A 25179-nucleotide genomic window follows, 5' to 3' on the forward strand; every position below is an offset into this window, starting at 1 on the left:
ATATCACTGCAGATCCTGGACTGTTTGCTTCGCACCAAGACACTTAAAAAGCTGCATTCAAATTCGCTGTTGTGATAAACTACCACCCACCATGTTCATTTATTTAACTATATTTAGAAAACGGATTCTGAATCGACAACAAATACCAAAAGGTCAGACGCGGGTCAGAAGAGGTGCAGTTACTGGTCCAACTGGATGACCAGATAAAACAATGACTTTCTTGGCGTTGCATCTCTGGATGAAGGGATCCAGTTCAGATATAACAAAGTACTGTTTCAGCAGACTCTGTAGGACATCGGCAGCTCCTTGTCTGTCTTTGTCATTCTTAAAAGATCAATAAATAACGAAGAGTCACCAGAAGCTCACAGTTTGCTCACTCTGTATTTCAGAGATGCCAAGTGAAAATGAGGTCATGCTGTGTCCTGTGGACCTATCTGAAAATTCATATTCATAATGAGACCAACAGGAGTGCAGTTTGCCTCGCAGCCCTGTCTTTGATGTATTAATAGGACTTGAATTTTTTTCTCGGTAAGGTGTATTTTCATCACGCGGAGTATCACAAGCAAATATTGACAGGAAGTGAGAGCATTTCGGCAGTGAAACAGTCATCGGACGGGTTTCTGTACGACATGGCCTCGTGGATTTTGGCAGAAGTGAACCTGGAGCCTGCATTTCAAACCCTGACTGGAACACACTGGGGACACTTGTTGCACAGCCGAGTGCTTTTGCTTCATGAGCAGTTTCCTGAACACTCACTGGAACAGGAATTCCCATCAGGGAGTTCAGGTCTACAGTCGACACCGGGAGCTGTCAGTGAGAGCAACAGTCACCTTGTTCAGGCCGGTGTTCACCTCACACACACTCACACTGAGAGGCAGCGGAGGGAGACTCTCACACCCCACAGACTGCTGAAAGATGGCAACACTTCTGAATACACACAGACACTCATGCACTGGGCATACACATGAACAACTTTGTAAACACGCACAAGACGGAACTAGTTTTCGCACATTTGCAAACACAAATAAAACCCCTCTTGTGACATAAATATTTAAAGCTGCACCAACAAACTTACTTCATGAGTCACATATGAATGCATGCGTTACATAGTTCTCTCCTTGTTAAGACATTGTGAGGACCTCTCATTGCCGTTACCCGTTCCCCAGCCTCTCCCCCTAAACCTAACCACCCAAAACACATGGCTAACTTAAACCAGGACTCTGAACCAAACTGAAACCCAGTTATAATGACCGTGTTATTTTGAAGTCTTCACCATCAGCAAAAATGCCCCCACTAAGCAAAATGTACTCAAAAGTAGGTGTGCTTCCAAGAACTGGTCCCCAGAGGTCTAGCTTAACCAAGTACACAAACATTTACCCCCCCCACACACACAGTCATGTGATCTCCACTGTGACCTTCACTGAAGAGTCACAACTAATGTTGTCATCACTGAGACGACACTTGCAATCTCCAGTGTTTTTCCACGCAATGAGTTGAACGTACTGAGAGGTGAGCTTCTCTGAGGAGGCAGAGAGCGGCGCTGCAGCCCCGCAGGTGGGGGGTGACTTGGACCATGAGGCGATCCTGCAGTTCGCAGAGGAGAGGCGTCATCGCTGCTGCTGTTGGGATCTGTGGAGGAGGAGAATTGATTCTCCGTCAGTTTGTCTGAAGCACACGGGACGAGCGAAAGAAAAGGAGGGATGAATGGATGGATGGAAACATGGACGGTGACTGTATAGTGAAATATTTGGGTTACACTTTAGATTAGGGAACATGCACTACAATAAATTAACTACTTAGCCATATGTGTATTAGCAGCCCATTATAAAGGCCTTATTACAGTCTTGAACCTGACTAGATCTACCTGGAATGGTCACCTAAACAACACAGTAGTCCGTGATTATTAGCAGTCAATGAGCGAGTCATTTGTTTATTAATGGTTAATAAGTGTCCCCCGATCGATTAAAATAGAATAAATAAATAAAGAATTCTTTCATTTATGGACAGAAAAAAGAAAGGATATATGGATGGATAAAAAGATGCCATAATGGTGGTGTGTATCGATGGATGGAGTAAGTGAATAATGTATGCTAGATAGATGGACTGATGAAAGGGTGACTGTAAGGAAGGAAAGATGTATAGACAGATGAGTGATGGACGGACAGCACAAGTGGATTTGCAGATCCAAAAAAGCAGCCAAAACAGTGTGAGTGTGAAGCCCGCGGCACGCTCTCTTCACTCCAAACACACTGGCAGACAGTGAAAACACTTTAAATTATTCACATCTGTTCCAGCTTTGATCTATTGAAGGAGTATGAAATGTTAAACAGCCATAGTAAAATTTGTGTTTGTTATTTATGAATCCAAACGAACTGTGACTGCACTAGTTCCTTCAGAAGCAGACCACTCACACGCCCAGTGGTTGTGTTGTTTTGAGGCTTTCTGAAGGCTTAATTTGCTGTCACCAGCTGTTCAACCACCTCACTCAGTCAATCACGTTTCAAACGCATTTCCATTTCTTTTCTTTGTAAAAAAACATTTCATGAATTAATTCCTGTTGAGCAATGGATCTGGCACACACCTGTGGGACTCTGCTTTTACCTGAGTCCAACTCGCTGTGTCTCTGAGCAAGGCACGGAGGATGAGCATCACAGCACTCAGTGAGTCAGCGAAAGGCTGACTGAGAGTGAAGCTCTTCAGGGTAAGCATGGCTAAGCTGGGAGTCATTTACCACCTGCACTTCATCCAAGAGGAAGGAACTGTGTTGTCGTCTGCAACCTACCATTCAGCTCACCTACCATGCAGTTCGGAGGGCGACTACATGGAGCTACTGCAATAACTTGATAATAGAGCCTGACTGTGACCTTGAAACTGCTATGAGTATTACAGTTCCATCGTTCTTCCTCTGCATGAATTTGGAGGCTGTCAAAGGACAAACAAGACTGAAACAGCATCTGTGCCCTGTGTCTCAGTTCATCTCTAGTTTTGATAGTAAACACAATCCTCCATGCCACTCAATCATCTGGTCGTCTGTAGTTTGAAGTGATGCTTCAGCTGTGTTTCATCTGAATCCAATGAAAAAGCGAAGACAGTCCCATCACTGGGGAAACATTGAATTACTCACGGGGAAGCTGCCGTGGGCATCTGAGGAGCCTCCGGTGGGAAACTAACACAGCCCTCGCTGCTGCGCCGTCAATTCACCGGGGAGACTCGCTGAGAGAGGAGAATGACTGTGATTGGCTGAGCAGTCGGCTGGAGGCTGATTCACACTGGTGGATCTCATTTAGTGCTTCCATGTGCAGTACCAGCCTGCTGCTGTCAGCCGGCTCTGATCATGGATCAGCGCTAGAGCAGTGAGCGGAGGGCTGCTGGGTCAGAAAGGAATCGCACCTTCGCTGGAACACTGTCGCACAGATCACTCGACTAAAACACACATAGTATCTTTAGTTTCACTTTTAAATAACTAGGATTCAACATTTTCTATGGAGCCAAATCTTGACTGCCCATGATTCTGGGCTGGAAGAGAAAGACTCACGCTGCAGCGTGTGGTCACTGTGGCCGCTCTCGTTGGACTGGTTACTGGACACGGACGACACACTGGCGCTGCGGACGAAGCCGAAAGAGGCCAGACGGGCAGGTGGGAGAGCAGAGAAGCCCGGAGGACGGAGACCCGTCTGGCCTGGCCTCAGCGGCAGGCACTTCTGGGGTGTCTCTAAGCCTGTATTAGGAACCAAGCAGCTTTTATAGCATGACTCTTCAAAGGGCGTTCTATTATTCATGTGCCACAACATCCAAGCGACAGTCGAGCGACACACCAGGGATAAATGTTGTCACCTGCTGAGTCCTGGTGGCTGAGTGCGGACGCTGCTTGGGTTGACTGGGACCTTTGCTGAACCCTTGCCTTCGAAGTGGGCTGCCTTGTCACTGCGCCCAACCCGAGTTGAGGTCTTCTGGGGGAGCGGGTGACGCCACCTCCATCTTGAGATACAAGCTACAGACAGACAGCAGCAGCTCAGCAACGGGTCTCAGATTAACTGGCTAAAAACATATACATATACAACATAACATGGACTATGAAAACTAACTGCGGAGTGCCGATTAATTTCTAAACAACTTATAGAAATGTTTAAAAATTTGGCCCTTTGCATCCATAGTCAAAGCCAAATATCAGAATATTATTGAGGATTTTCTCACCTCCTGTTGATGCCTCTCAGCCATCTCGTCAAGTAAGAAGTCGGATTTACCACTGAGAGAAGTGGTGGATGATTTCAAGCCTCCAACATTGGAAGGATAGTGTCCACACCTCTGCATTTCCTGACGAAACTTGTCCAACAGCAGATTGGAGGGACTCATATTCAGTGGTGCCTTTACAGGCGGGCTGGAATAAGTCGTCTGTTTGGAGTGAGTCAGAGGTTCCGACACGGCAGCCGCTTGAGGATTCTTTCGCACGTAGGTGATTATTTTTGGACGGACGTTCTTGGGCTTCGGCGGAGGTGAAGAGTGTCTGACTTCCGGCTCCTTCTGGTAAGGGATGATGGGTTTAGGGATGCCGCTACTCAGCGACGTTTTCAGCTTTGCTGTTTGTGGCGCAACCTTCTTAGGAGAGGTGGCGCTGTCGAGGCTCTGTGCTCTGATGGTTTGCCCCTTAGCTGGAGAACCTTGTCTCTTGGGTGAAGCGGTGTTAGATTTGGGAGGAGACGTGGTAACTGTACGACTGGGGCTAACCCATGGCTTCCTCTGGTCAAGACTCGATGACCTTGTGATCAGACCGTTCTCAAAGGAATTCTGTTTCTTGGGGGAGTTCTCAAATGAGGGCTGTTTCCTGTAACTCCTGTCGAAAGACTTTTGCTTTTTCATTGTGCTCTCAAATGGTTTGTTAAAAACCTTGGGCTCTATTGAAGACCTGGTTCTGCGGATGCCCGTCTTGCTGGGGCTGTACACGGGACTTGGCTTTTCATCTGCTTGTGTGCCTTTATCTATTTTCATGCCGCTTTCTCCATGTGGCTGCTTCACAGCGGGAGCACTCTTGTGCTCAGTGTTTCTGTTTGAAACAGGATTCCCCGCTTCATCTCCCGGGTTATTGTTTTTCCTGTGCTTGTTAGAGAAATGATCCGAACATGGAGCTACACCACTGCTCACTTGTGCTTTTGGTGAGTGAATCTTAGAATTGCAGTTCATGTCGACATTTTTTGGATGGACTGTCCTTGTGTTCGATGGCTGACTTCTTTGTGTTGTGTTTCCTCTCTCTGAAATAGTGTTACAAGTCTGGGAGGCCAAGTCCAGGTCTTCTGAGATGGTCGAACGTCCAACTGTGTCCAAGGCAGTCGCCATGCTAGCAAACGTGGATGAACAAGTGACAAAGCCATCGGTTCCTGAGCTGACATCAGACCTCCTCTCCTCCTTCCCGGGCGACGTTCCTGCGTCTTTCGGTTTGACGCAAGACGTGAACTGTCCCTGAAGATCTTTACGCTCCAGCAGTCCAACAAAATCTTCCCCTTCCTCCACGAGGTACTCCTCCAGCTCCTGACACTCCAACATCTCAAACTCTGCCAGCTCAGGGTCGTCGCTCTGAGAGTCGGCACCCCAGATGATGGCCTTCTCATTCTCTATGGTTTCCGTCACACGACTGGCGTCAAGCGTCCTTCTGCCATCGTCCACGCTGATCTCATTGGCGTTGGCATCGCCGTCCACGTGCAGGCCATCTTGAGGGTTGTTGTTGCGTAACTCCCCTTGGACAAGCGTCTTTCCTCTGTCACACATTTTTTGCAAACCACAGGGTGCCAAAGGTTGCACTTAACAAAATCGATGATATATCAGTTCTCACATGGTCTGCCGCGACTGTCCTGCCGACACAGCAAGAGCTGGAAACAGGTTCACATTTCACTCAAGACTTGTGTGTCCGCTTCAACGGGAGGATGGGTCTGAATTTCCTGAGAAAACAGAAGCAGAAGGTCTAATCTGATTCACACAAAGACTGAGCGCCACAGGAGGTCCTTTCTTCTGTGGCAATGAAAACCTACAATTCATCCCTGAAAAAATTACAATGAAGGATTCTTTGGCACGTTTTTCTGTTCTTGAATCTGCATTTTCTTGGGCACTATTTCTAGTTTTGCACTTTATAATACTATTTCTTTTTTTTCACTTATTGTGATATGTTGTGCAGAGAGCATGTTACGAATACAATTTCCCCTGGGATTAATAAAGTTTTTCCGATTCTGCTTTTGATATAGAAGAGCTTCTCTAATCTTGATAAATATGTAGTTATTTGGTGCATTTCGAGCACGAGAACAGATAACTTTGCATCATTTGCTTCTTGGATCATGGAATCCCAGAGGTTGTTATTCCTGAGTGTATTAACCAGAAGTGCTTGGATGGATAGCGTACGGGAAAATGATGGGAAAGATGAGTTGTTGCACAGAAAATGCCGTAATCAATTGGTGGTGATAATGAGACTGAGGTTACCCACAGAGTCACTTGCTACATTCACACACCAGTGGGTGTATGGTGGGATGAATCTGCAGCCGAGGCTGGCATACTATATGCTGCCTCAGCAGCTGCACTGCAGAGCAGAGATGTGGTTTCACCTTCCTCCTCCTCTTCCTCCATATCTTGTCTATCACAGTGCTGCAGTCAGTTTGAAGCCAAAACTTCCCGTCAAGGACAGAAAATGGATTGTGCACTGGATGCCACGACTTTCTTGAGGATCCAAATCCCGCTGAGAAATGAGCCGCAGTAATCCGTGTGTATAATGAGCTGAGGAAACTTCCCTTCCACCCAAAAATCCCTCTGGTCTCAATTGACGCGACAATGCGGCAGAAATCTGGAGTTGGATTTCAGAAGCTTGGTGGCTTTTTAGAGGATCATCACTCAGCTCAATGAAGTAGCTTGTGATAAGATCAACGTGGCGTCAGCAAAATCACCAAAGTTTAGTCACGATTCATTTCAGATCTTACTGCGAAAGGATCAATGGAAGCTATGGCTACTTTGTATAAATGTACAAGACCACACACTTGGGGGGCGGAGCCTGTCCCAGCTACCTGGGAGGAGAGGCGGGTGACATAAATAGATGATCAATTCAAGCATCCACTCAAATCTACGGACATTTAAAGTCATTTAACCTCTGCTTTTTGGAACACTGGAGGAAATCAGAGTGAACATACAGCGACAAATAAGAGTTGAACAACGCAGGAATCGAGCCTATGAACCTTGCTGTGAGGATTCAGCACTCACCACTACTTAAGCTATGTGTATTTAAAGTACATAAATCATAAAATTAATCAAAACTTGTAACTATGTAGATTCGGAATTCCATATTTTTACCTTCCGACTTAAATTGGGTCATCATGCTTCCATCGAAATTTGGGGTGCAGAATGCTTGCCCACTATTTCATGGCTTCAGATCGACTGATTTCAGGGTTATTTCTGAACACAACCTGACACAAGAGGCAACTGTCATGACCACACACTCCACTCTTCATTGTCACCGCTATCTAATCTTCTCCGTGTTCCAGACTCCCGGCTCCGGCACCAGCTAATTTCCCTGCCGAGACTCCATCGCTGCCCTGGTAATGTGGAGGAAATTTATGTTCTCCACCGCTCGCTTCCCTGAGCAAGTTATCATCCCCATCCCCCCATTTGCCGAGCACCTCACCCGCCGCCGTCACCACCACCTGCCTGTAAGATCTTCATACACAGATGCATCTCAGTTTATTCCCTATCTGCTGCTGCATTTTATATTCTGCACAGCGTGGCTTTATGCATCCTGCTGGCTTCCTATGATTTAGGCGGGATCTTCATAAAATATTGAGGGTGAATGAAAATGGAGGCAACAGTCTGGCTCCTTTAATGCATGAGTGGCCTCTTTGTGTACCAACCAGCAGCTCTGACCCAGCAGAGGTGTGTCTCCATTTGACGTGCTAATTCATTCATAGTTAACAGCTTGTCCCAGCTGACCAGGGTCACATGTGCGGCAGCTTAATCTCAGCAAAGCAGGGAGCAAGTGAAGGTAAAACACAAACATTTTGAGCTCTCACATGACAAACTAATCACACCATATGGGATATATTAAGTAACTTTACAGATAAATAGTTGAAGGATGAAGGTGACTCGACTTGATCTACGCAAAAAGCCTTTTATCATTTTATCATGATGATAGCAAAGGGGGAAACATACATTATACATTATATGCTGAAATGAAAACAAGCGTGGAAGACTGTTAACGTGACAAAAGAAAAACTGTGCAACACTAAGGAATAATATTCCTTTTGTTTGGGCCAACAAAACACAAGAGGAAAGAGAAAAGGAACAGAAAATTGAAGACTGAACATTAGTTATGTCGGCGTCAATAATGTTCCATAATGAATCCATCTCTGGTGCTAAATGAACTTTTACTTATCTAAAAAATGATTATATTTAAACATACACCTAATGTAAATGAGGTGGACACTTGTCATTATTCTATATTTAATAAATACACTCAAACTATTCAGATTAAGAATTTAATGAATCACTGTTTCGGTGTGAGTTCGCTTTAACTACTTTAATAAAACAGAGACCAATATAGAGACGGAGTGTAAATCGTAGTGCGACAACAGTTCAGAAAAGGTTCAGAAAAACTATCGTACTGTATACTTCTACTTCATTATTAGTGTTGTGCAGCAATGCTAACTGACGCCAGCTAGCATCGTGCTACATGTTTGCTAAATTCGCTGAAGTTAGTGAAGTATTTTGTCGTTGTTCCACAAAGTTAGCCATTTAAATTAAGTATATTTTTAAATTTCCATTCTCTTAATAACAGTAAATAGATTATATCGTCGAACCAAATCATTCTGTTGCGTTAAAGGCAATAAACATTTGAATAATGCATGATAACAGAAGACAACTTGAAAAATAAAATACATAAACATCGTGAATTAATCGCAAAACACGTGTTTTTGACGGTTGAACAGGTTACATAAGGCTCACCGCGATGCTGCACCAGCACCAGTGTCAACTGAAGTCTCCTTAAGTCTCGCAGTAATTCTCTGTTTGAAACGTTTCCATGAAACGAAATGTGGTTCACAGACGGAGAGCAGCACAGCAGGTGAGATGAAGACGACGCCCGGCTGGATCTGCAGGTGTTTGCTTCCATCCTCAGCCAGTCTCTCCACTAACACGCTGACATCAACTCAGATAAAAACCGACATGACGATGTTCTGCTGCTGCTGCTGCTGCAGCGTCATCGCTCACCTGAAGATCACGAGCGGATGAAGGCGCTGTGAATGAAAAACAAAACAGAAACTCACCGCTGACGAAGAGGAGACGCAGGAGACAGGAGGGAAACACGGAGTGATGAAGAGGAGGAGGAGGAAGAGTCTGCAGCGTCGCTGGAAAACAGCGAGGAGAGAAGGTGAGAACGACTCGACGCCCAAAACAATGCAAGAGCACGGCGCCCCCTGCTGGTCCGTACGGCTAAAGAATTCATCACTGTATCAAACGAAAATGTACAAAGTCACAGAGAGACATCATACAACTTTTTTTTTTTTTTTAACTTTATGAGCCATTCATTAGTACCTTTATAATACTACAACTTGGCACAATTTTAAATTTAATGAGTCCTACATCGAGTTATTTTAAGAGGAAATATTCGGATTCGGATTCAGGTAAAAAAAACCAAACTATAATAATAATAATAAAATAATAATAAATGTCGATCATCATAATCACAATGAGAAATCAACGTTAAATTGAGTGTCATCGGGCCAAAACTCTACTGTACCATCATTGTAAAAACTTAAAAACATAAAATTTTTGTAGAAAGTTTAACATGATGAAGTCATGAGCTGCGACAGTTGAAACGCTTGTAGTTTTGGGCTTGAACTGTAGTTCGAGAACGTCAGGTAGCAGCATCTTTCGCGCAACAGCACCATCCAGTGGTCAGGAGGCGTAAAAGAAATACAGAAGCTACAACTCAAAAACACGATGAAAAAGTGTCAAATCAAAGCTTATACAAGGGTTTATTTACAATTAGTGAACAACAGAGATACAAACGAAGCACTGCAGAAACAAAATCCTAAACACACTGGAGCTAAATAAGCACATTTTCTTCTAAAATAAACCTGGTGGCGTGGTATTCGACTGTTGTTTTCATCAGTGTGTTCAAGCACATTCAAGTAAAACAGCAAAATTGACTCAAAAATACAGAGTGAATAATATTTACAGAAAACTAGAAATAACATTTAAAATACTGCAATTTTTAATACTTATATATGTACACATTTATATCACCGCAGCAGGTGATTTAAGTCCAATTTATTTCAACATTTGGTTGTGTAGTTCAGACTGAACTGGGGCATCAATCCATAGAAATCCAAGTCGGCTTTGGCTGGATAGAAATGACATGTTTTGTTGAAGGATCTGCCTGTACATTATTTACAAAGATTTTAGTCCCTCAGTGAAAACAAACGCTCAAGACTCAACCCTGAAACAGCAGCAATAAGATTATGACCAGCTGCCCTCATCACTGTATCAGGTGGAGGTCTTGCTCTGGTGACCCCTGATAGGACGAGGTCAAGCTCAAACTGCTCTAAACGTTGACTTTCATGAGGCAGATGTCACGAGAGTGCGATGTTTGCTGCTTCAAGGGGATGGTTTTCTGATTTGGAAAATCGACCTCAAGCTGTTTTTGATGCACTCTTTAGCTAAGATGTTTTTATGATGACATCATGACTAAACCACCATGGAGCCAGCGTAGAAGGCAGGCAGTGGAACCTGCGGCGTCTTCAGATCTCGTCCTCCTCCCTGCTGGATTTGGGGATGTGGATGAAGGCCTGCTTGTCTGCGGCCATGGGCTCGCCTCTGATGGTGCAGGCCGGCGAGCTGGGTCGGCTCATCGCCGCCTCCGCGCTGTTACGGATGCCGTAGCCAAAGTAGATCAAGAAGCCTGCAGACGGAGGTGGGTGTTTAGGGGTCGGATCTGATGGACCGGACTTCGAGGGGTTACCGAGAGCCATCCAGATGGCGAAGCGCATCCAAGTTCCTCGGTCCAGCTGCATCATCAGGTAGATGTTGATGAACATGCTGACGAGAGGGATGAACGGCAGCAAGGGAACCTGAGGGCCACGCCATGTTTAGTTTGTTCAGTTTTCACTTGACTCAAAACCTGCTTCCCCTACAACATTTTCAACCTGCTACTTCTCATCCTATCTCAGATGCGTTCGTGTGCCTAGAGAAGAGTAGGAAAGAAGGCCGCACCTTGAAGGCCAGTTTGGCTTTGCACTGCGGCTGTCTCCACACCACCAAAGTGGTGACCATGCAGATCGCCATGACCACCCCAAGGACAGCGAGGGACCAGGTACGCAGGCCCCCCTGGACCGCCACCACACTGAAGCAGCACATCAGCACGCCTGCAGGGGGAGACCGGACGGCTGATGGCTCTCACACCGCTCTTCCAGTCGGAGCTGCTCACTCACCCAGCAGGCTGGTGCAAATATTGACAGTGAACCCGGACAGAGGCGTCGGCTCCGTGTTGGCAGGGGAGAGCAGGTTGCTCACTGTGAAGTGATGGTCCGCGTGTGGCAGGATGTCCGCGCGGTCCAGGGCCTCGGCTTCCTCCTGAGTGTTGGCCATCTGGTAGGCCTGGCTGGGCTGCGCCGGCTGGTACCTGCACAGCGAGCCCTCAGACACGCTGCCTGGGGGCCACAGGCGTGAGGACGTACCTGAGGATGAGCACACATGCAGCCACCAGCGTGTAGGCCAGCAGAGTCCCGATGGACATGAGGTCCACCAGGTCCTTCAGGTCAAACAGGAAGGCCATGACAGCTGATGGGAAGACAAAAACAACTCTCACTGATTCGTCTTGTTGGACCACTCTACATCACCAATGCTGCGGATGAAATGCCAGAAACATGTATCAGCACTTACTGTGTCCACAAAAAAAAAAAGAAAAAACTTGACTGTTGAGCAAAGAAAATTTTAATGTCATTACTTAATCTCATTTTCAGTCACGAAAAAAAACCCGTCCATAATAAATTATTAAAAACAGTAAAATAAATATCAAGTTGTAAAAATATTTTTACATTAACTATTGAAAAAGAGGATGAAAAAAACTCAAATTAGAAAACTAAAATAAAAAATTAAGCAAGGAAAAAAGCATCTTCAACATTTAGTTGTATTAAAAATAACTGAGTATATAAGCTATATACATATTGTGTAAAAATACTAACAACCTAAATAATAATTAGAAACATAAGCAGGATAAATGAGTAAAAAAACAGAAAAATAAATAAATATAATAATACTTTAATTTTAGTTTTCTTCTGCTGGCAGATATATTTTGACAAACTCTCTGTTGTCTGCTGTCTGAAAATACTCCTCAAGCAAGCTGAATATTGACCCGAACATTGGACTTGGAGTGTAGTCGGGACCAAGCAAAATACTCTGCTGAAGAAACCCTTGACGGGAAATGCCGAGACACACAACTGAGTAATATCTCCATCACAACGTCTTCCGCCGCCATCATCCCAGATGCTCCGTTCTGTACTTGCAAATGGTTACCTTACCAACGTACCACAGTACGACAACAACTTAACCAAAAAAAAAAGTGATGGCTGAGCTACAGAGAAACATTTGTATCCCTCACTGTCTCTACATAGTCATTACTGTGCATATAGCCTGAGTTTAGACTTGCTAGCTGCGGTGAGGACACCAATGTGCGAACAATGAATTGCAGACATGCCGTCTGTGCCGGTCTCAGTCACCTACCAGACAAGAGTCCTGACACTATGGTGGACACGATGGGTGTCTTCCTCTCGCTGACATGAGACAGAAAGGAGAAGAGCAGGCCGTCGCGAGCCATAGAGAAGATAATGCGAGGCAGAGGAAACATGGAGCCCAGGAGACTGAGGAGGTGAAGAAGGAAGAAGGAAGGAAAGAAGGAAAGAAGCAGGAAGAAGGTTTCAGAGAAGTGTGCATCACCAGACAGCATGTTCGGGAGGAGCGTCGGGACGGACCGGGTTAGTGTGTTAGGACCTCACCTGCCACAACACCAGATATTACTGTTGCAGTTAGAGGGGTTTTGGTGCGTGAGTGGACTTTAGCCAGACACTTGAAGAGCAGCCCGTCGACTGCCATGGCCCAGATGATTCTGGGCGTCGGCAGCATGGTCCCCAGAAGGCTGGAGGAGGAGGAGACACACCAGACGTGCAGGGTTGATAGACGAAACAAACAACTCAAACATGGACACCCGCTGATCACGGCCATGCTGGAAACTGTGACGCTGAGTTCAGGAGGTGAGTCGCAACATGCAGGGCCCATATTTGGTCCCACGTTTGCTTGAGCACAGAGAAGTCAGGTGACCCGGAGCGGAAGGCTAGGTCATGTGATAACAAGACTCATTCATGTTGGTGAGTCTGAGAGGGTGGTACCTGGTGGAGAGGGCACACAAGGATCCGAAGGCGACCCCGTACGTGACGCCATCCCAGCCCACGTACTTGAAGGCCACAGGCAGAGGGCTGCTTTTGTCCAGCATGTAGTACGGCATCATGACCGTGAGGGCGGCCGACACGCCAAAATACGCCACAAAGCAGATGAGGAGCGACGCCACGATCCCAACAGGGATGGCTCTCTGTGGGTTCTTCACCTCCTCACCTGCAGATGAAGCACCATGCTAAACCTCAAAGCAGCTGGTGACAACTTATACCAGGAAGTCGGAACAGAATGACTGGGCTAAGGAGAACTTTTGGACAGAAGAACGAAGCATTTTGAGCAACTGGTGAGAGACATCAAACTGGAAACTGGGTCGGACAACAGTGATCCCCTCACCTGTCGTCGCGATGCAGTCGAACCCAATGAAGGCGTAGAAACAAGTGGCGGCACCAGAGAGAACTCCAGTCCAGCCGAACGGCAGGAATCCACCCTTCCCCAAACTTTCCTGGGACACCAGCGTCTCAGTGAAGCTGCAGGTGGGATCAGAAGTATTGAAGCACCAGTGCAGAGCCAACCACAGAAGCTTGTCACCGACTTGAGAGTGGAGTTCCAGGTGGCGTTCAGGACCTCATCTGGGTTCAGGTTCCAGTTCTTCAGGTCTCCTTTGATGAAGCCGGAGACCATGACGGACAGCAGCACCAGGACGTTGATGCAGGTGAACACTTTAGTGACCAGGGCGGACTCCTTCACCCCGAAGGCCAACAGTCCTGTAGACAGCTCAGTTCAGCCGGAGGGTGACGCTCTGACACCAGTGTGACGTCACAAACCTGTCAGGAGGATGATGATGAAAACTGCGAAGATGTCTGGGTACTCAGCCAGGACACCCGGGGCGTTCATGGACATGTGCTGACGGCAAAACGCTTCAATCTGTCGTCCGATCACCTCATCAAAGGTGGCGCTCCAAGCTCTGGCCACACTGGAGGTCCCTGAGGACACCCTGGTTACCCACAAACACCCGAGCTGGACCTGCAGGTACCGGCGACGACGAGACTTACCGATGATGTAGGACAGGATGAGGTTCCAGCCGGTGATGAAGGCCCAGAGCTCCCCCACCGTTACGTAACTATAGAGGTAGGCGGATCCTGTTTTAGGGACTCGGGCGCCAAACTCAGCGTAGCAGAGCCCAGCTAGCACTGAAGCGAAGGCGGCGATGAGGAAAGACAGGACGATCGCTGGCCCGGAATCTTCCCTGGCAACAGCGCCGGCCAGCACATAGACGCCGGCACCCAGAGTGCTTCCGACGCCGAGCGCAACCAGGTCGAAGGTGTTGAGGCATCGAGAGAGGCGGGAATCGTCGGCGTTGCAGTCGACGACCTTGACTCGCAGAAGCTGGCGCCCGATATCTTTTAACGTGGTCAGAAACATCACAGGGCAGACGAGCTAACCAAAGACAGATTTAGGAGGCTCGAGTTAGTGAAAGTCAAAGGTAGTTCCCTTTGGGCTACGATTCCTGTAATGAAGGTTGGGTTTCAATATTTTTGGGAGCGATATTCCGACAACATTCTTTGAATGTGACTTTAAAGTTGCTGAAATAATAGCCTGTGACAATGAAGATTGTTTTGGTGTGCGTTGCTACAGTAAAAGGCTTGTGTCTGCCGAGTGACCCCACGAGGGACGATGGTTTGCTCACTTGTTTTCCGGTATATTTGAAGTATAATTGTATTTTGGGCAACACCAGTCCGGTCAAGTCCAAACCGTGCTCTCGAGATTGACTCGAGTTTTACCACCATTTATACCGAACACCATGTTTTTGCATGTCATTTCATTATTACTTCTGAAATCTGTAGTTGTGGCAAGACCTTGTGACCATCACTTGCAGTCCAGCCCACTGATGCGGCACAAAGCCGGCGAATGTCTCCCTCTGACTCAGTTACTGTCTATGGATGTTTTCTTTTTGAGACAGCATTTCTACAGCAAAATTACAAAGACATTGGCAGTAATACTGTCAACGATATATATTGCCCACCACTACTCTGACGGTTCCCAAAGGTCTGTCTGGCACAGTGAAGGAGGAAAAAGACTACCATACGTTTAGCGCAACATTGGCAACAGAGGTCATTGTCTCAAGCGCCCTGAACGTAACACGCTAATGTCTTCCACTGACTCGTTCTCTGTCATGGTCCTTTAAATTAAAACACACACAACTTTTGTTGTGATTTCAGCATGAAAAAATATGGATTTTTATTTTATTTTTATTTATTTATGGACAAAAAATATTAGTCACGTGAGGTGACCAGGAACCATTTTTATGTGCCAAAAAATGTTTTGGACAAACCTGTGCACAAACCTCTACTGAATAACAAGGACAGCTTTTACCTGTTGGATTGTTGTAAGACAATTTAGTTTTGTTTCGCCAGTTGATCAAGACAAACCTTTTCAAACTGGCACTGATGTCAGTAGTTCCAGAGAAACAGTGACACATTTCCCACTCCTGCAACACAACAAAGATGGCCTCTCTTGTAAGGGCACGGCCGTTTGAACTCGAACATGGGGATTTTATTTTGCATGTGCAAATAAAGGTTCTTGTAGAATGCTACAAGAATGCAGCGCCCCCATCAGACTGTTATCACAATACATTTGCTGGCTTTACTTGAAAGGAGTGAGTCATCTTGTCTTATAAACCATCTTCGCTAATATCTATGGAGACTGATATTTGAGGTTATATATTAATATACTTTTGCTGGACATAAAGCACTGTGTTTATTGTCAAAAATAAATCAATATTTCTGTCACACTTGGAGCCCCGGTCATTTTTCTCCAGAGAGAACTTTTGAGTCCAGCATCTTTCCGTCGCCTCTCAGAACAACGTGGATCTTTATCAGTTTATCAGACCGGAGACTCCAGTTTGAGCAGGAAATTGAAGCCACACGTCCAACACAAACAGTCCTCCTGAGCCAAAACAAAAGTGCAGCCTCCACCTCAGAACCATCAGCCTCTTCGAAATCATCACATTAGACCAGTTCTAAATAAGAATTGTGATCTTGCTGCTCAATAAAAGAAAAGTTGGGTTCCAAGTACTCACAGCAGGTCAGTTAGTTCCGGACCCCCAGGGAAACAGCGACTCTTCAAGTTCAGCCTCTCAGTCTCCAGTGACCAGCGCGGAACACTCCGGAGTGGTGATGTGACATGTGACCGACACGCCTCCCACCGTGGCAAACCATTCAGGTGTCTGCCGCACAAATAGACCAGCGGCACCTCACATGGCCCTGAGGGGTCTGGAGTTCCTCGCAGCAGCTGGGACCAGAGCCAGAAACACCCCCCTCCGGTGTCGGGCTCGGGACGCGCTGTTGCTGACTCATCAATCATGAGGAGCGCAGAACACAAACTGGATGTTGATTTAGCTTGAGTCACTTTGTCACTCTTTCTAGAAGTCGACAAACAAAATGACAAAGTGTCCTTGAACAGCAAAAAATGAGCAGCGCTTCCACTCCTGCAGGGGGCAGTAGTTCACCAGCCTCCATGGGCCATGACAGAGAAGCAGTGTGGTCTGGATCTGCATTTCAACATGGAGTTCTGTGAGCGCCAACTCTCCACCAGACTCCAATATTTATTGTTCCGTTCAACCAGCCAGGACACGGAACCAGGCTTGAGCCTTTGTTTACGTTTCTAGCTGCTAACACGATTTAGCATGTCGCTGATAGCATTTGTACTCTGTCGACTTCATGGTTTAGGTCAAGGGACACATTTTGGATCTGGACTCCAGATGAACTCCAGTTAAATATTTCGACTAAATGTTTTGACCGTGAGTATCAAGTTCGTATCGATGACTGTCATGAGACACGCGCGTATTTGTTGCCTTTGTCAGTGAGTGTGCTAATGTAGCTTAGCATTCAATCTTCTTTGGGTTGTTGTCAGAGCATTACGACGCCACTTACAGGCCTGGCATGTGAACTACACCGTTTTGCAGGGTGTTTTTCCGGATGTGAAAAACGGCTCCAATTTTACCGGACACTTTTTGACACCAGTGAAGAAAAGAATCTGACAATGTGGATGTAACCTGTGAAAGAGGGCGGAGTTATCGGAATGATGCGTCGACTTGCGGAGAGAAAAATGATTGAATCCACAATGCAAATACTCATAAATATCAGTGTAACTCCAACATGAAGTTGAATTGTTCGACGACTTTCAGGGACAGACTCGGTCATGTGACCAACACCTTTCTCCTCCTTCAGATGACAGTGACCCTGAACGCGCCATTAAGTCTCAAAAGCCCCAGAATTCTGAGAACACAAAGCGTGTGTGTGTGTTTAAGCATATCTATCCTAGTGAGGCCCAATTTGGGGGAAAACACGCCCCCCTGAAGGGCCCAAAGGCATTTGTGAGACCCTTTTGCTGGACCCCATGAAGTTAAGCCTCAATTTGAGGATGAAGACTTCAAAATAAGTGGGTCATTATAACTGGGTTTCAGTTGGGTTCAGAGTCCTGGTTCAGGTTAGCCATGGGGACGGTTAGGTTTGTAGGAGAGGCTGGGGAAAGGGTTCAGGTCCCCACAAAGATGGGTGTGACAAACCTGTGTGTGTGGGTTTAATCTAGCAGCTGGCTGAGACGTCACACCAGCGCACAATAGACTCGCTGAGACACAACGTGCTCCTGAGGTGACTCGCAGTGTTTGGGCTATAAACAGACGCTGGGCAGGGAAGGGTCCGGCCCCCCCTCTGGGCCAATCGGCTGCACCGGCCGGTGACACACAGGCTCATGAGGGCCAGTTTGGAAATGACCCTTGAGTCACATGTTGTGTGTTCCAGGCCCTTCAGTGAGGCGTGACTTCCACCTTCATGATGGCCATCATCTGATAAGGTCTCCTTCCCAGCGAGGTCTGCTCGGGCCCCACGGGGACAGCTGGCCCTTCAGTGACGTCAAGGCCTTCTGTTTCGATGATACCATGGAAAAGACACTTCATCATTCTTAAGTTTCTCCTGGAGAGTGGGACGGTATGAGGGAGGTGGGGGTTGGGGCGAGGGGTCAGGTCCGTCTTGACCAGATGGAAAAGTCAGGAGTATTTAGATCAGGGTCAGTGTGAAGGACTGAACTGTGGCGTGGCCGACCATCCTGTTGACGCACTCACTTGAACTTCCTCCTGTAAGTTCATTGACCTCAGAAAAAGGGTCATTCTCACACAAGATTAAAAAAAAAAACAGATTTGACCTTGGTGGATATATTACAAAAAAAAATGAAGATGAAATTGCGTGAAAATGTCAATAAAAGGAAGAGTAATAACACATTCACAATATATATTGCGTTTTGGAAAATGGACAAAAAAAATATTTTAATAAGCGATGTAAACGTAATGCAAACTCAAACAGAGTGTAGAACCCCAGCGTAGCTTCTTTGCTACTAAAGCTCCAGGGGAGAAGCCTGGCGGTGACAACATGGCAGGGAGAAGCTTCCATGATACAGAGCGCTGGGAAACCCTAGTCGCGGCTAAACAAGCGCCCTTCATGCTAGCTCAAGTTCCAGACAAACGTGGCGAGAGTAGCTAGCCGGCTAGCCGGGGTAGCCTCCAGATGTGATGAATGACGTGGCCATTTAACCCTGCAGCGAATTGCAATTCCCTACATGTGCCATGCCGCGAGATGATGACGTCACATCCAGCAGCTACAATACTGACCAGGAAGTGCTACTTTGACCTGGTGACAAACAGTTGGTCGTGTGGTAGACAGCACCAGCAAATCCTTCATTTCAGGTTCATGAAAGCGTTTTTTCGAAACGTGGCTGCCAGCTGTGATGTCATCACCCCGCGTCAGCTAGGACACATGCCACGCGCGGACTGATTTGGTACTTACGCCTCACAGAAACATTGTCCCACATGGAAGACAAGATGGCTGCTTGCAGTATTTTATAAATATAAATGATGACAAAATATAGTCATGTCGGTGTCATAATGCGTATCGTGCTCGGCCTAGTGCCGCTCGATAAGATACGCAGCTCATTAGACTGGCAGGGTGATGGTGCTTGGCGCCCTCTACTGAGGGGCCGCGACCCTGCGAACACCTACCTTCATGAGAACGGATCAATCATGAGCTCCAGTCAGCGAGAGCTTCCGCCCACTTGGCACCAGCGAGACCACCTGCCCTGGTGCTGACTCGGGGCTGAAGTGAACATGTGAGGCGGGTCGTAAAGAGAGGGGCCGACCTTGTTGTGGTGACCCCAACACTGACCGCCACGGAGATCACACGTGTTGGGGAATGGGAGAGGGGTGAAAAAGCGCGGGAAGAATTTGACTGAAATGGAAAGAAGAAATGAGGATGAAGACATCTGACATCAGAGAGGCTCCTCCACCCTGGACCCTCCTCACCTGGGCCCTTCCTCGCCTCTTCCTGGAACTAGCTAGTTGGTTTCATTTGGAACTGAAGTGTACCTCGTGGAATCTTGTGTGGAGCGACGACAGGACCGAGGCGTGAGTGAAGGTAAACAAATCCAACTCACTTCAGTGTTGGGGGCGGAGCAGATGAACACACGGCCAATAATAGCCGTGTGCACATTGTGTAACACGGACGCCCGTCGCACCGTAGAGGTCGACCAGCCCCACCATCATGTGTCTCACGTTACGCAACACGAGGTCTTGTTGTGTCTGTGAGGGACAAACACTCGTCACCTTGAACTGCTGAACCGTCGGGCGAGAAACAGGAAGTGTTTATGACACGCTCACTACACAACACGCTGGAACTGAGTCACGGCGACGCACCACGAGTTCTGGACTCAACCAGGGTCAAATATGCTTTCATTTTCCTGTGACATTCAAACTTTATTTTTCAACAACCTTAAGTCCAGTGACCGTTTTCTGGGGGTAAACCAACTTTTACCCATCAAATACTTTTTATCTTTTTTCTGTCTTCTGTGTAAATCGCATTTTCATCCTTACTTTTTTCTTAGGATGAATCAACTTCTTCTATACTGTTATAGTTTAGCATTTTTATTTGCTTTGGCTGATAGCTCAAGGTTCGGATCTCAAATTTCAGATCAAGTTTGACAAGTTTTTCTTTTTGCGGGTCATATTTCCTAATTTTTTATTTTATTCAGCAATTTTTTCAGCCTTTAGTTCTGTACTCAATTTGTCAACATTTTTTCTTCATATTCTATTGAATTTATTTCAGGTGTTTTCTATTATAAAAATACATTTTTTTTATGTTTATCTTTTTCAAACTTTCAAAATTTTATGTGTTATTCATTTTTAAACTTTTTGCAACAATTCATATTTTATTTCTTTATTCGCAAATGTTCTTCATTTATTATTATTATTATTGTTATTATTTATTTATTTATTTAGCAGTTTCTGAAGAATCCGTCTCTGGATATGGAAGCTTCAGCAGTGTCTCTGACTGAGGAGAAACTCTCTGGTTTCCAGATCAAAAGAAACATTGCAGACATCAGTTGTAATCTGACCAGAAAGTTTGTCAGAGAAGAAGTGACCACGACTTCACCGCCTTCTTGTGACTCGGACCGGCTGTTGTTGCCCCTCAACATAATCGGCATGAAACCTGGAAGGTCCTGATAAAGGGACGAGCGCTGCCGGCAGACACGGCGTCCAATATCAGCCCAAATAAACGCCTCCTTCAGATGATGATTTATGCCCTGGGATTAACGCTGACTACTCCAAGATAAACTGTCAGACTCTCACTTACGGGTCATCAATTCACCTCCGTGTGTTTCTGGACTCTGGGAGGAAATCAGAGTGCATCTGAAGAATCAAGCGAAGGAGAAGCGCAGGGCTGGTGAAGCTTCATGAAGCATCAGAGGCCACTAGATGGAACTCTATGATGAGTTTTTGCACCTCAAATCATTTCTAAACCGAGAGCGCCCCCTACTGGGAAAATGAGGCTTCATCAGTCTAACAAAAAATGCACTGACATGTGACTATTAAAGTTCTCAAGCAGTATTTGGAAACTACTGCAGTTTTACCTGGGGAGGAGGATGAAGTAAAAATGGCTGCTCATTTTAGGGAGTCTGGAGTTTTGCATCAGTAAAACGGTCCAGGAGACACAAGCCCAGCGGCACATTGTGTGTTTAACACAGCTCTTGAATCAGTTTGTGGTCGCAGGATTAGAAATGTCCATGCTCAGTTTCATCGCTGCCCTCAGCCCTCAGCGCCGGAAAGTGAAAGTGAACCAGGACAATACTTTCAGTGATCTTTTCTCAGCTGTTTTTAATTCTTTAAATTAACTTTTGATCGAATTAACTTCTTGAAAACTTGTCACAAAAGGGGTCGTTTTGAAGTGCAAAAGCAAATACATGATGGAATACTTTTAAATGTACGAGGGTTAAGTAGCAGTTAAAGCAGCATTTGGCAGCACGGATGGCACTAAAGGGTTAATACCTTTACATTACAAGTCAATGCAATGCTTCAGTCACTTCGCTTCTCTCCTATTCGACACCGAACTGGCTCACAACAGAACAGAGAAGCCACCATAGGAAGCGAGTCTTTACCTCGCCGGGGTCTCTGCTGGTGACAGTTGACCTGTCGACAACAGCCGCGGCAGCCGGTCCTCGGAGGTGGGTGTGACGTCACAGCGGTAGTGACCGCGATAGGACGCGAGATGGTGCTGTCTCCCCATAAATGCAGCAGGTCAGCTCTGAACGTGGTCCTGCTTTGGTTTTGAATGACGACTTTTTGGTTTCATCTGTTCGCCACACAGCCGCGGGACTTTGAGAGACCATTGTTTTCCTCACTGCGGCCACATTTATGGAGGAAAATGAGTCTTATTTTGGGGGGTTAAATCAGTCAGTGTGGAGGAGGAAAGTTGACTTGACAGGGAATTGACTGAAATATCGAAATATTCACCATCAAATGACATGAGTCATTCTTCAATGTATTTTAAAATACCTATATTAAATGTATAGTTCTATTTATCCCAGACATGATAGGTCTTTTCCCCTCCATCTCGTCGCCATGGCAACAGCCATGCGGCGCATTGTTTCACAACAACAACAACAATATAGTTCAGGCACAGAGCGCTGATCTGTTGCGGGAAACCTGCTGACAGATCCTGACCCTGGGGTCCCGTGACGTTCCCAGATCAGAGGGTCCAGCCGCCAAAACACGAGTTGTGAAAGCAGCGCGAGTGGAGGTCGGGCCTTAAAAGCAGAACCAGCAGACTCGAGTTGCGGGAGCGCGGCGTTCCTCAGGGGTCTGTCCTTGCAGGAGCGGCGTGTTCCTGAGAATCACACACACTTGTTCAAAGACGCTGATGAGGAATTCATGCTCCCCACCCCCGACTCCCCCGCACAAGTGTCGGGTCGTAAGAAGAAACCAGGTCGTTCTGCACCGACACCAAAGTGATGAAATGGAAATTCACGTGGAAGCTGTGGAAGGAGAATCTGGCTCCCGAGTTTAGATTTTTCATCTCTTCACTCGCAGAAATGACGCTTCAGCAAAAATGTCATCTCATTCTCAATGCTGTTTTTCCACTATGAATTTAATTATTCATCAACAACAACTGGCGTATATAATAATTTAATATTCTTTCTAAATACTTATTCTTAAAAAAAGAAAACCTCTCCTGTGTCGTCAATTTTTCCCATCAATAGCCCATATATTATCATATTTTTGCCACCAATTGCAATAATAATAATGCAACTAAATGGACTAAAAATGTATTTATGTATTTTTAGGTATTTTTAGTTCCGTGCTTCTTATTAATGTTGTTTAATCATCATTAATTCATGTGATTCAAGGCAGCTAGAAAAATATAATTCAAAATAAAAATTTCAATAAAAATAAGGACAAATATTTCTGGCAATAAATGTACAATAAAGTAAAATAAATGGAACTTTTTCTTGACGCCAAACAGGTGGAGTCATCATCATCATCATCAGTTCAAGGGTAAATATTGAATTTAGAGAGCAGCTCAGTCACAACATTATGACCAGCTGTTTTGCAGCCAAAACTATCACTAAACCAGCTTTACTGTTGACGTAAGCAATGAGGATGTAATTACAGTTTGGGTGAGGGGGGGAACTGGACGCATAAAGACAAACACACCGTGAGAAGTGCTGTAAGGTTTTCATGTATTGACAGAGCGGCGACACTTGGACAGATCCAGCCTCCATGTTTGCAGATGGAGCACCACTTCTCTCAACACAACAAGGTCGCGAGGACAAATCCGGCTCCACAGCCATCGACGTGGCAGCTTCAGCGTGTTGGTGGGATGCTACAGTTGAGTTTCACACAAATGATTATTTCTATTATGGTGGACGACCACGCTTCATAGTGCGGCAGCAGGAGGCGACCTTCGTTCCACTGCAAGTGCTGGTGTTTAGAACTGATACTGTGACTGTATCTAGGGTCCAAGCGTGGGATAAATACTGACACAACACTGGGACTGAGCTGTCTGAGTGCAACGCTGGTGAAGCCTGTTGCAGATGAGCTCAAGAGAAAATGGAAGAAACAGCATTAAAACTTACATTTCCGATGGACGGAAACATCATCATTAAAAGTCAAATGAAAAAAGGGGACTGCGGAATTAAAAAAAAAGTTAAATAATTAAAATAGTTCAACACAAATCAGTAAAAAAAAAAAATCATGTGGCAAGGGGGCGCTGTTGACCAACTAAATAAAATAATAAAAATATGAATACATGACATTCTGGACATTGATATGTATTAAAAAATAGAATTAACTGAACACAAATATAATTAACATAAAATGAAGCTAAATTTGAGAAAAAAAAAATTTTTTTTTTTCAAAAGGCTAAAACTCAAAAGAACAAATCACAAAATACTGCTCAGGAAACTGCTACCAAACAACCGCATAGGATGCAGTTAAACTAACATATAGCTTGGATTCATTATACAGATTTTGTTGACATAGAAAGGATGAATATATTTTGATAAGGTTTCGATTTTAATCCTGATGTTTTGTGATTTTATTTGCTTGTTAATTACAGCGGTGGAAATGTGCAACCAGAATGTTGAACCGTGGTGAATGTGACACTTGTGTTTGATCACCTCGCGGGACTCGAGTGTTTTGGAAAAACTATGACTGGCTTGTATTGTCTCGCCCACATCAGTCACGTGACCCCGCCGACACCATCACACACCAACCAGAGCGAGAGGAGGGTCTGTAGACGTGCGGGGATCAGGGGGTCATTATCACCGGTGACGGGGTGAATCCAGTCCCGGTCGCCGTGGAGACGGCGGCCCTCTAATAACAGTAATCCAGCTCCTCGTTGGCCAGAACAATGGCCGTCCTGCAGGGGATGTAGACCTGCGGGAGAGAAGGAAGAGGCGTCCGTCAGCCGCCACCTTGGCATCGCTCACACTTCCCACCAGACCCTCACTGACACACACACACACACACGTGCAATCCTTGTGGGAACACGTGAGGTCTCTGCCAAACCTTAACCAGGACTCTGAACCAAACTGAAACCCAGTTATTTTGAAGATTTTATCCTCAAATTGAGACGTAACCTTGTGGGGTCCGGCCACATGGTCCCCACAAAGGCATGAGGGCTCCACGGATGAAAATTGGTCCTCACTAGATATGCTTAAACACACACACACACACACATAAACACACCATGACATCTGACATTTTCAATCTGAGAGCGCCACCTACTGCTCTGAAAACGCTCATGAAGCTTCATCTGCGCATTACTAATTCTAAAATAACAACTGGATACTTTTGGACACATCGGAATCATCCGTGGAAAAAAAGCCCCAGTAACTTTCAGACAAACAAAAGAGGAACAAAAGAGAAAAAGAACATAGACAAAACAG

General features: G+C 45.8%; 3 protein-coding genes and 1 long non-coding RNA gene across 7 annotated transcripts in view; 1 reads left to right on the forward strand and 3 right to left on the reverse strand.

The window, feature by feature from the left end:
• mtus2b (microtubule associated tumor suppressor candidate 2b) overlaps positions 1 to 9404 on the reverse strand; it is a 21700-nt gene extending 12296 nt beyond the window's left edge. For 2 of the 3 annotated variants that reach the window (XM_053872458.1, XM_053872456.1), the window contains exons 1-5: positions 9285 to 9404; positions 4195 to 5930; positions 3835 to 3991; positions 3536 to 3718; positions 1504 to 1629 (exon numbers count right to left, since the gene is read on the reverse strand). In XM_053872458.1, the coding sequence (XP_053728433.1) occupies positions 1504 to 1629; positions 3536 to 3718; positions 3835 to 3991; positions 4195 to 5760 (2032 nt within the window). In that variant the 5' untranslated portion in view covers positions 5761 to 5930; positions 9285 to 9404. Of the gene's footprint in view, positions 1 to 1503; positions 1630 to 3535; positions 3719 to 3834; positions 3992 to 4194; positions 5931 to 8964; positions 9229 to 9284 lie in introns of those variants that run through there. The other variant, XM_053872457.1, reaches the window with a different exon arrangement.
• On the forward strand, positions 8949 to 11510 carry LOC128763554 (uncharacterized). Its single transcript, XR_008415659.1, has 3 exons — positions 8949 to 9082; positions 9172 to 9388; positions 11190 to 11510. It is a non-coding gene; the product is annotated as an uncharacterized LOC128763554 (long non-coding RNA).
• On the reverse strand, positions 9979 to 16767 carry LOC128763552 (high affinity cationic amino acid transporter 1-like). 2 transcript variants are annotated; one of them, XM_053872459.1, is made up of 12 exons: positions 16487 to 16767; positions 14460 to 14844; positions 14232 to 14390; positions 14000 to 14171; positions 13801 to 13934; positions 13404 to 13626; positions 13014 to 13153; positions 11697 to 11799; positions 11451 to 11641; positions 11233 to 11384; positions 10982 to 11090; positions 9979 to 10921 (listed from the first exon to the last, which is right to left on the reverse strand). In XM_053872459.1, the coding sequence occupies exons 2-12, from the start codon at positions 14827 to 14829 to the stop codon at positions 10761 to 10763; spliced, it is 1914 nt and encodes a 637-aa protein (XP_053728434.1). In that variant the 5' UTR covers positions 14830 to 14844; positions 16487 to 16767; the 3' UTR covers positions 9979 to 10760. The 2 variants fall into 2 exon arrangements, with proteins under 2 accessions (XP_053728434.1, XP_053728435.1); XM_053872460.1 differs by lacking the exon at positions 16487 to 16767 and adding an exon at positions 15837 to 15881.
• A 6685-nt stretch (positions 16768 to 23452) lies between these two features.
• gbe1b (glucan (1,4-alpha-), branching enzyme 1b) overlaps positions 23453 to 25179 on the reverse strand; it is a 90345-nt gene continuing 88618 nt past the window's right edge. Inside the window, exon 16 of the mRNA XM_053872167.1 lies at positions 23453 to 24667. Coding sequence (XP_053728142.1) covers positions 24605 to 24667 — 63 coding nt within the window. The 3' untranslated portion in view covers positions 23453 to 24604. The remainder of the gene's footprint in view (positions 24668 to 25179) is intronic.

Source organism: Synchiropus splendidus, chromosome 8 (genome assembly GCF_027744825.2).
Source record: "Synchiropus splendidus isolate RoL2022-P1 chromosome 8, RoL_Sspl_1.0, whole genome shotgun sequence".
NCBI lineage: Eukaryota > Metazoa > Chordata > Actinopteri > Syngnathiformes > Callionymidae > Synchiropus > Synchiropus splendidus.

Excerpts from the sequence above, each read along its gene's own strand:
- LOC128763552 (XM_053872459.1), bottom strand. The coding sequence starts at position 14,829 with ATGTTTCTGACCACGTTAAAAGATATCGGGCGCCAGCTTCTGCGAGTC. Across the intron at positions 13,935-13,999 it reads ACCTGGAACTCCACTCTCAA|CTTCACTGAGACGCTGGTGT; the intron begins GTCGGTGACAAG and ends TCCCACCTGCAG. Across the intron at positions 11,091-11,232 it reads AAGCCAAACTGGCCTTCAAG|GTTCCCTTGCTGCCGTTCAT; the intron begins GTGCGGCCTTCT and ends CGTGGCCCTCAG.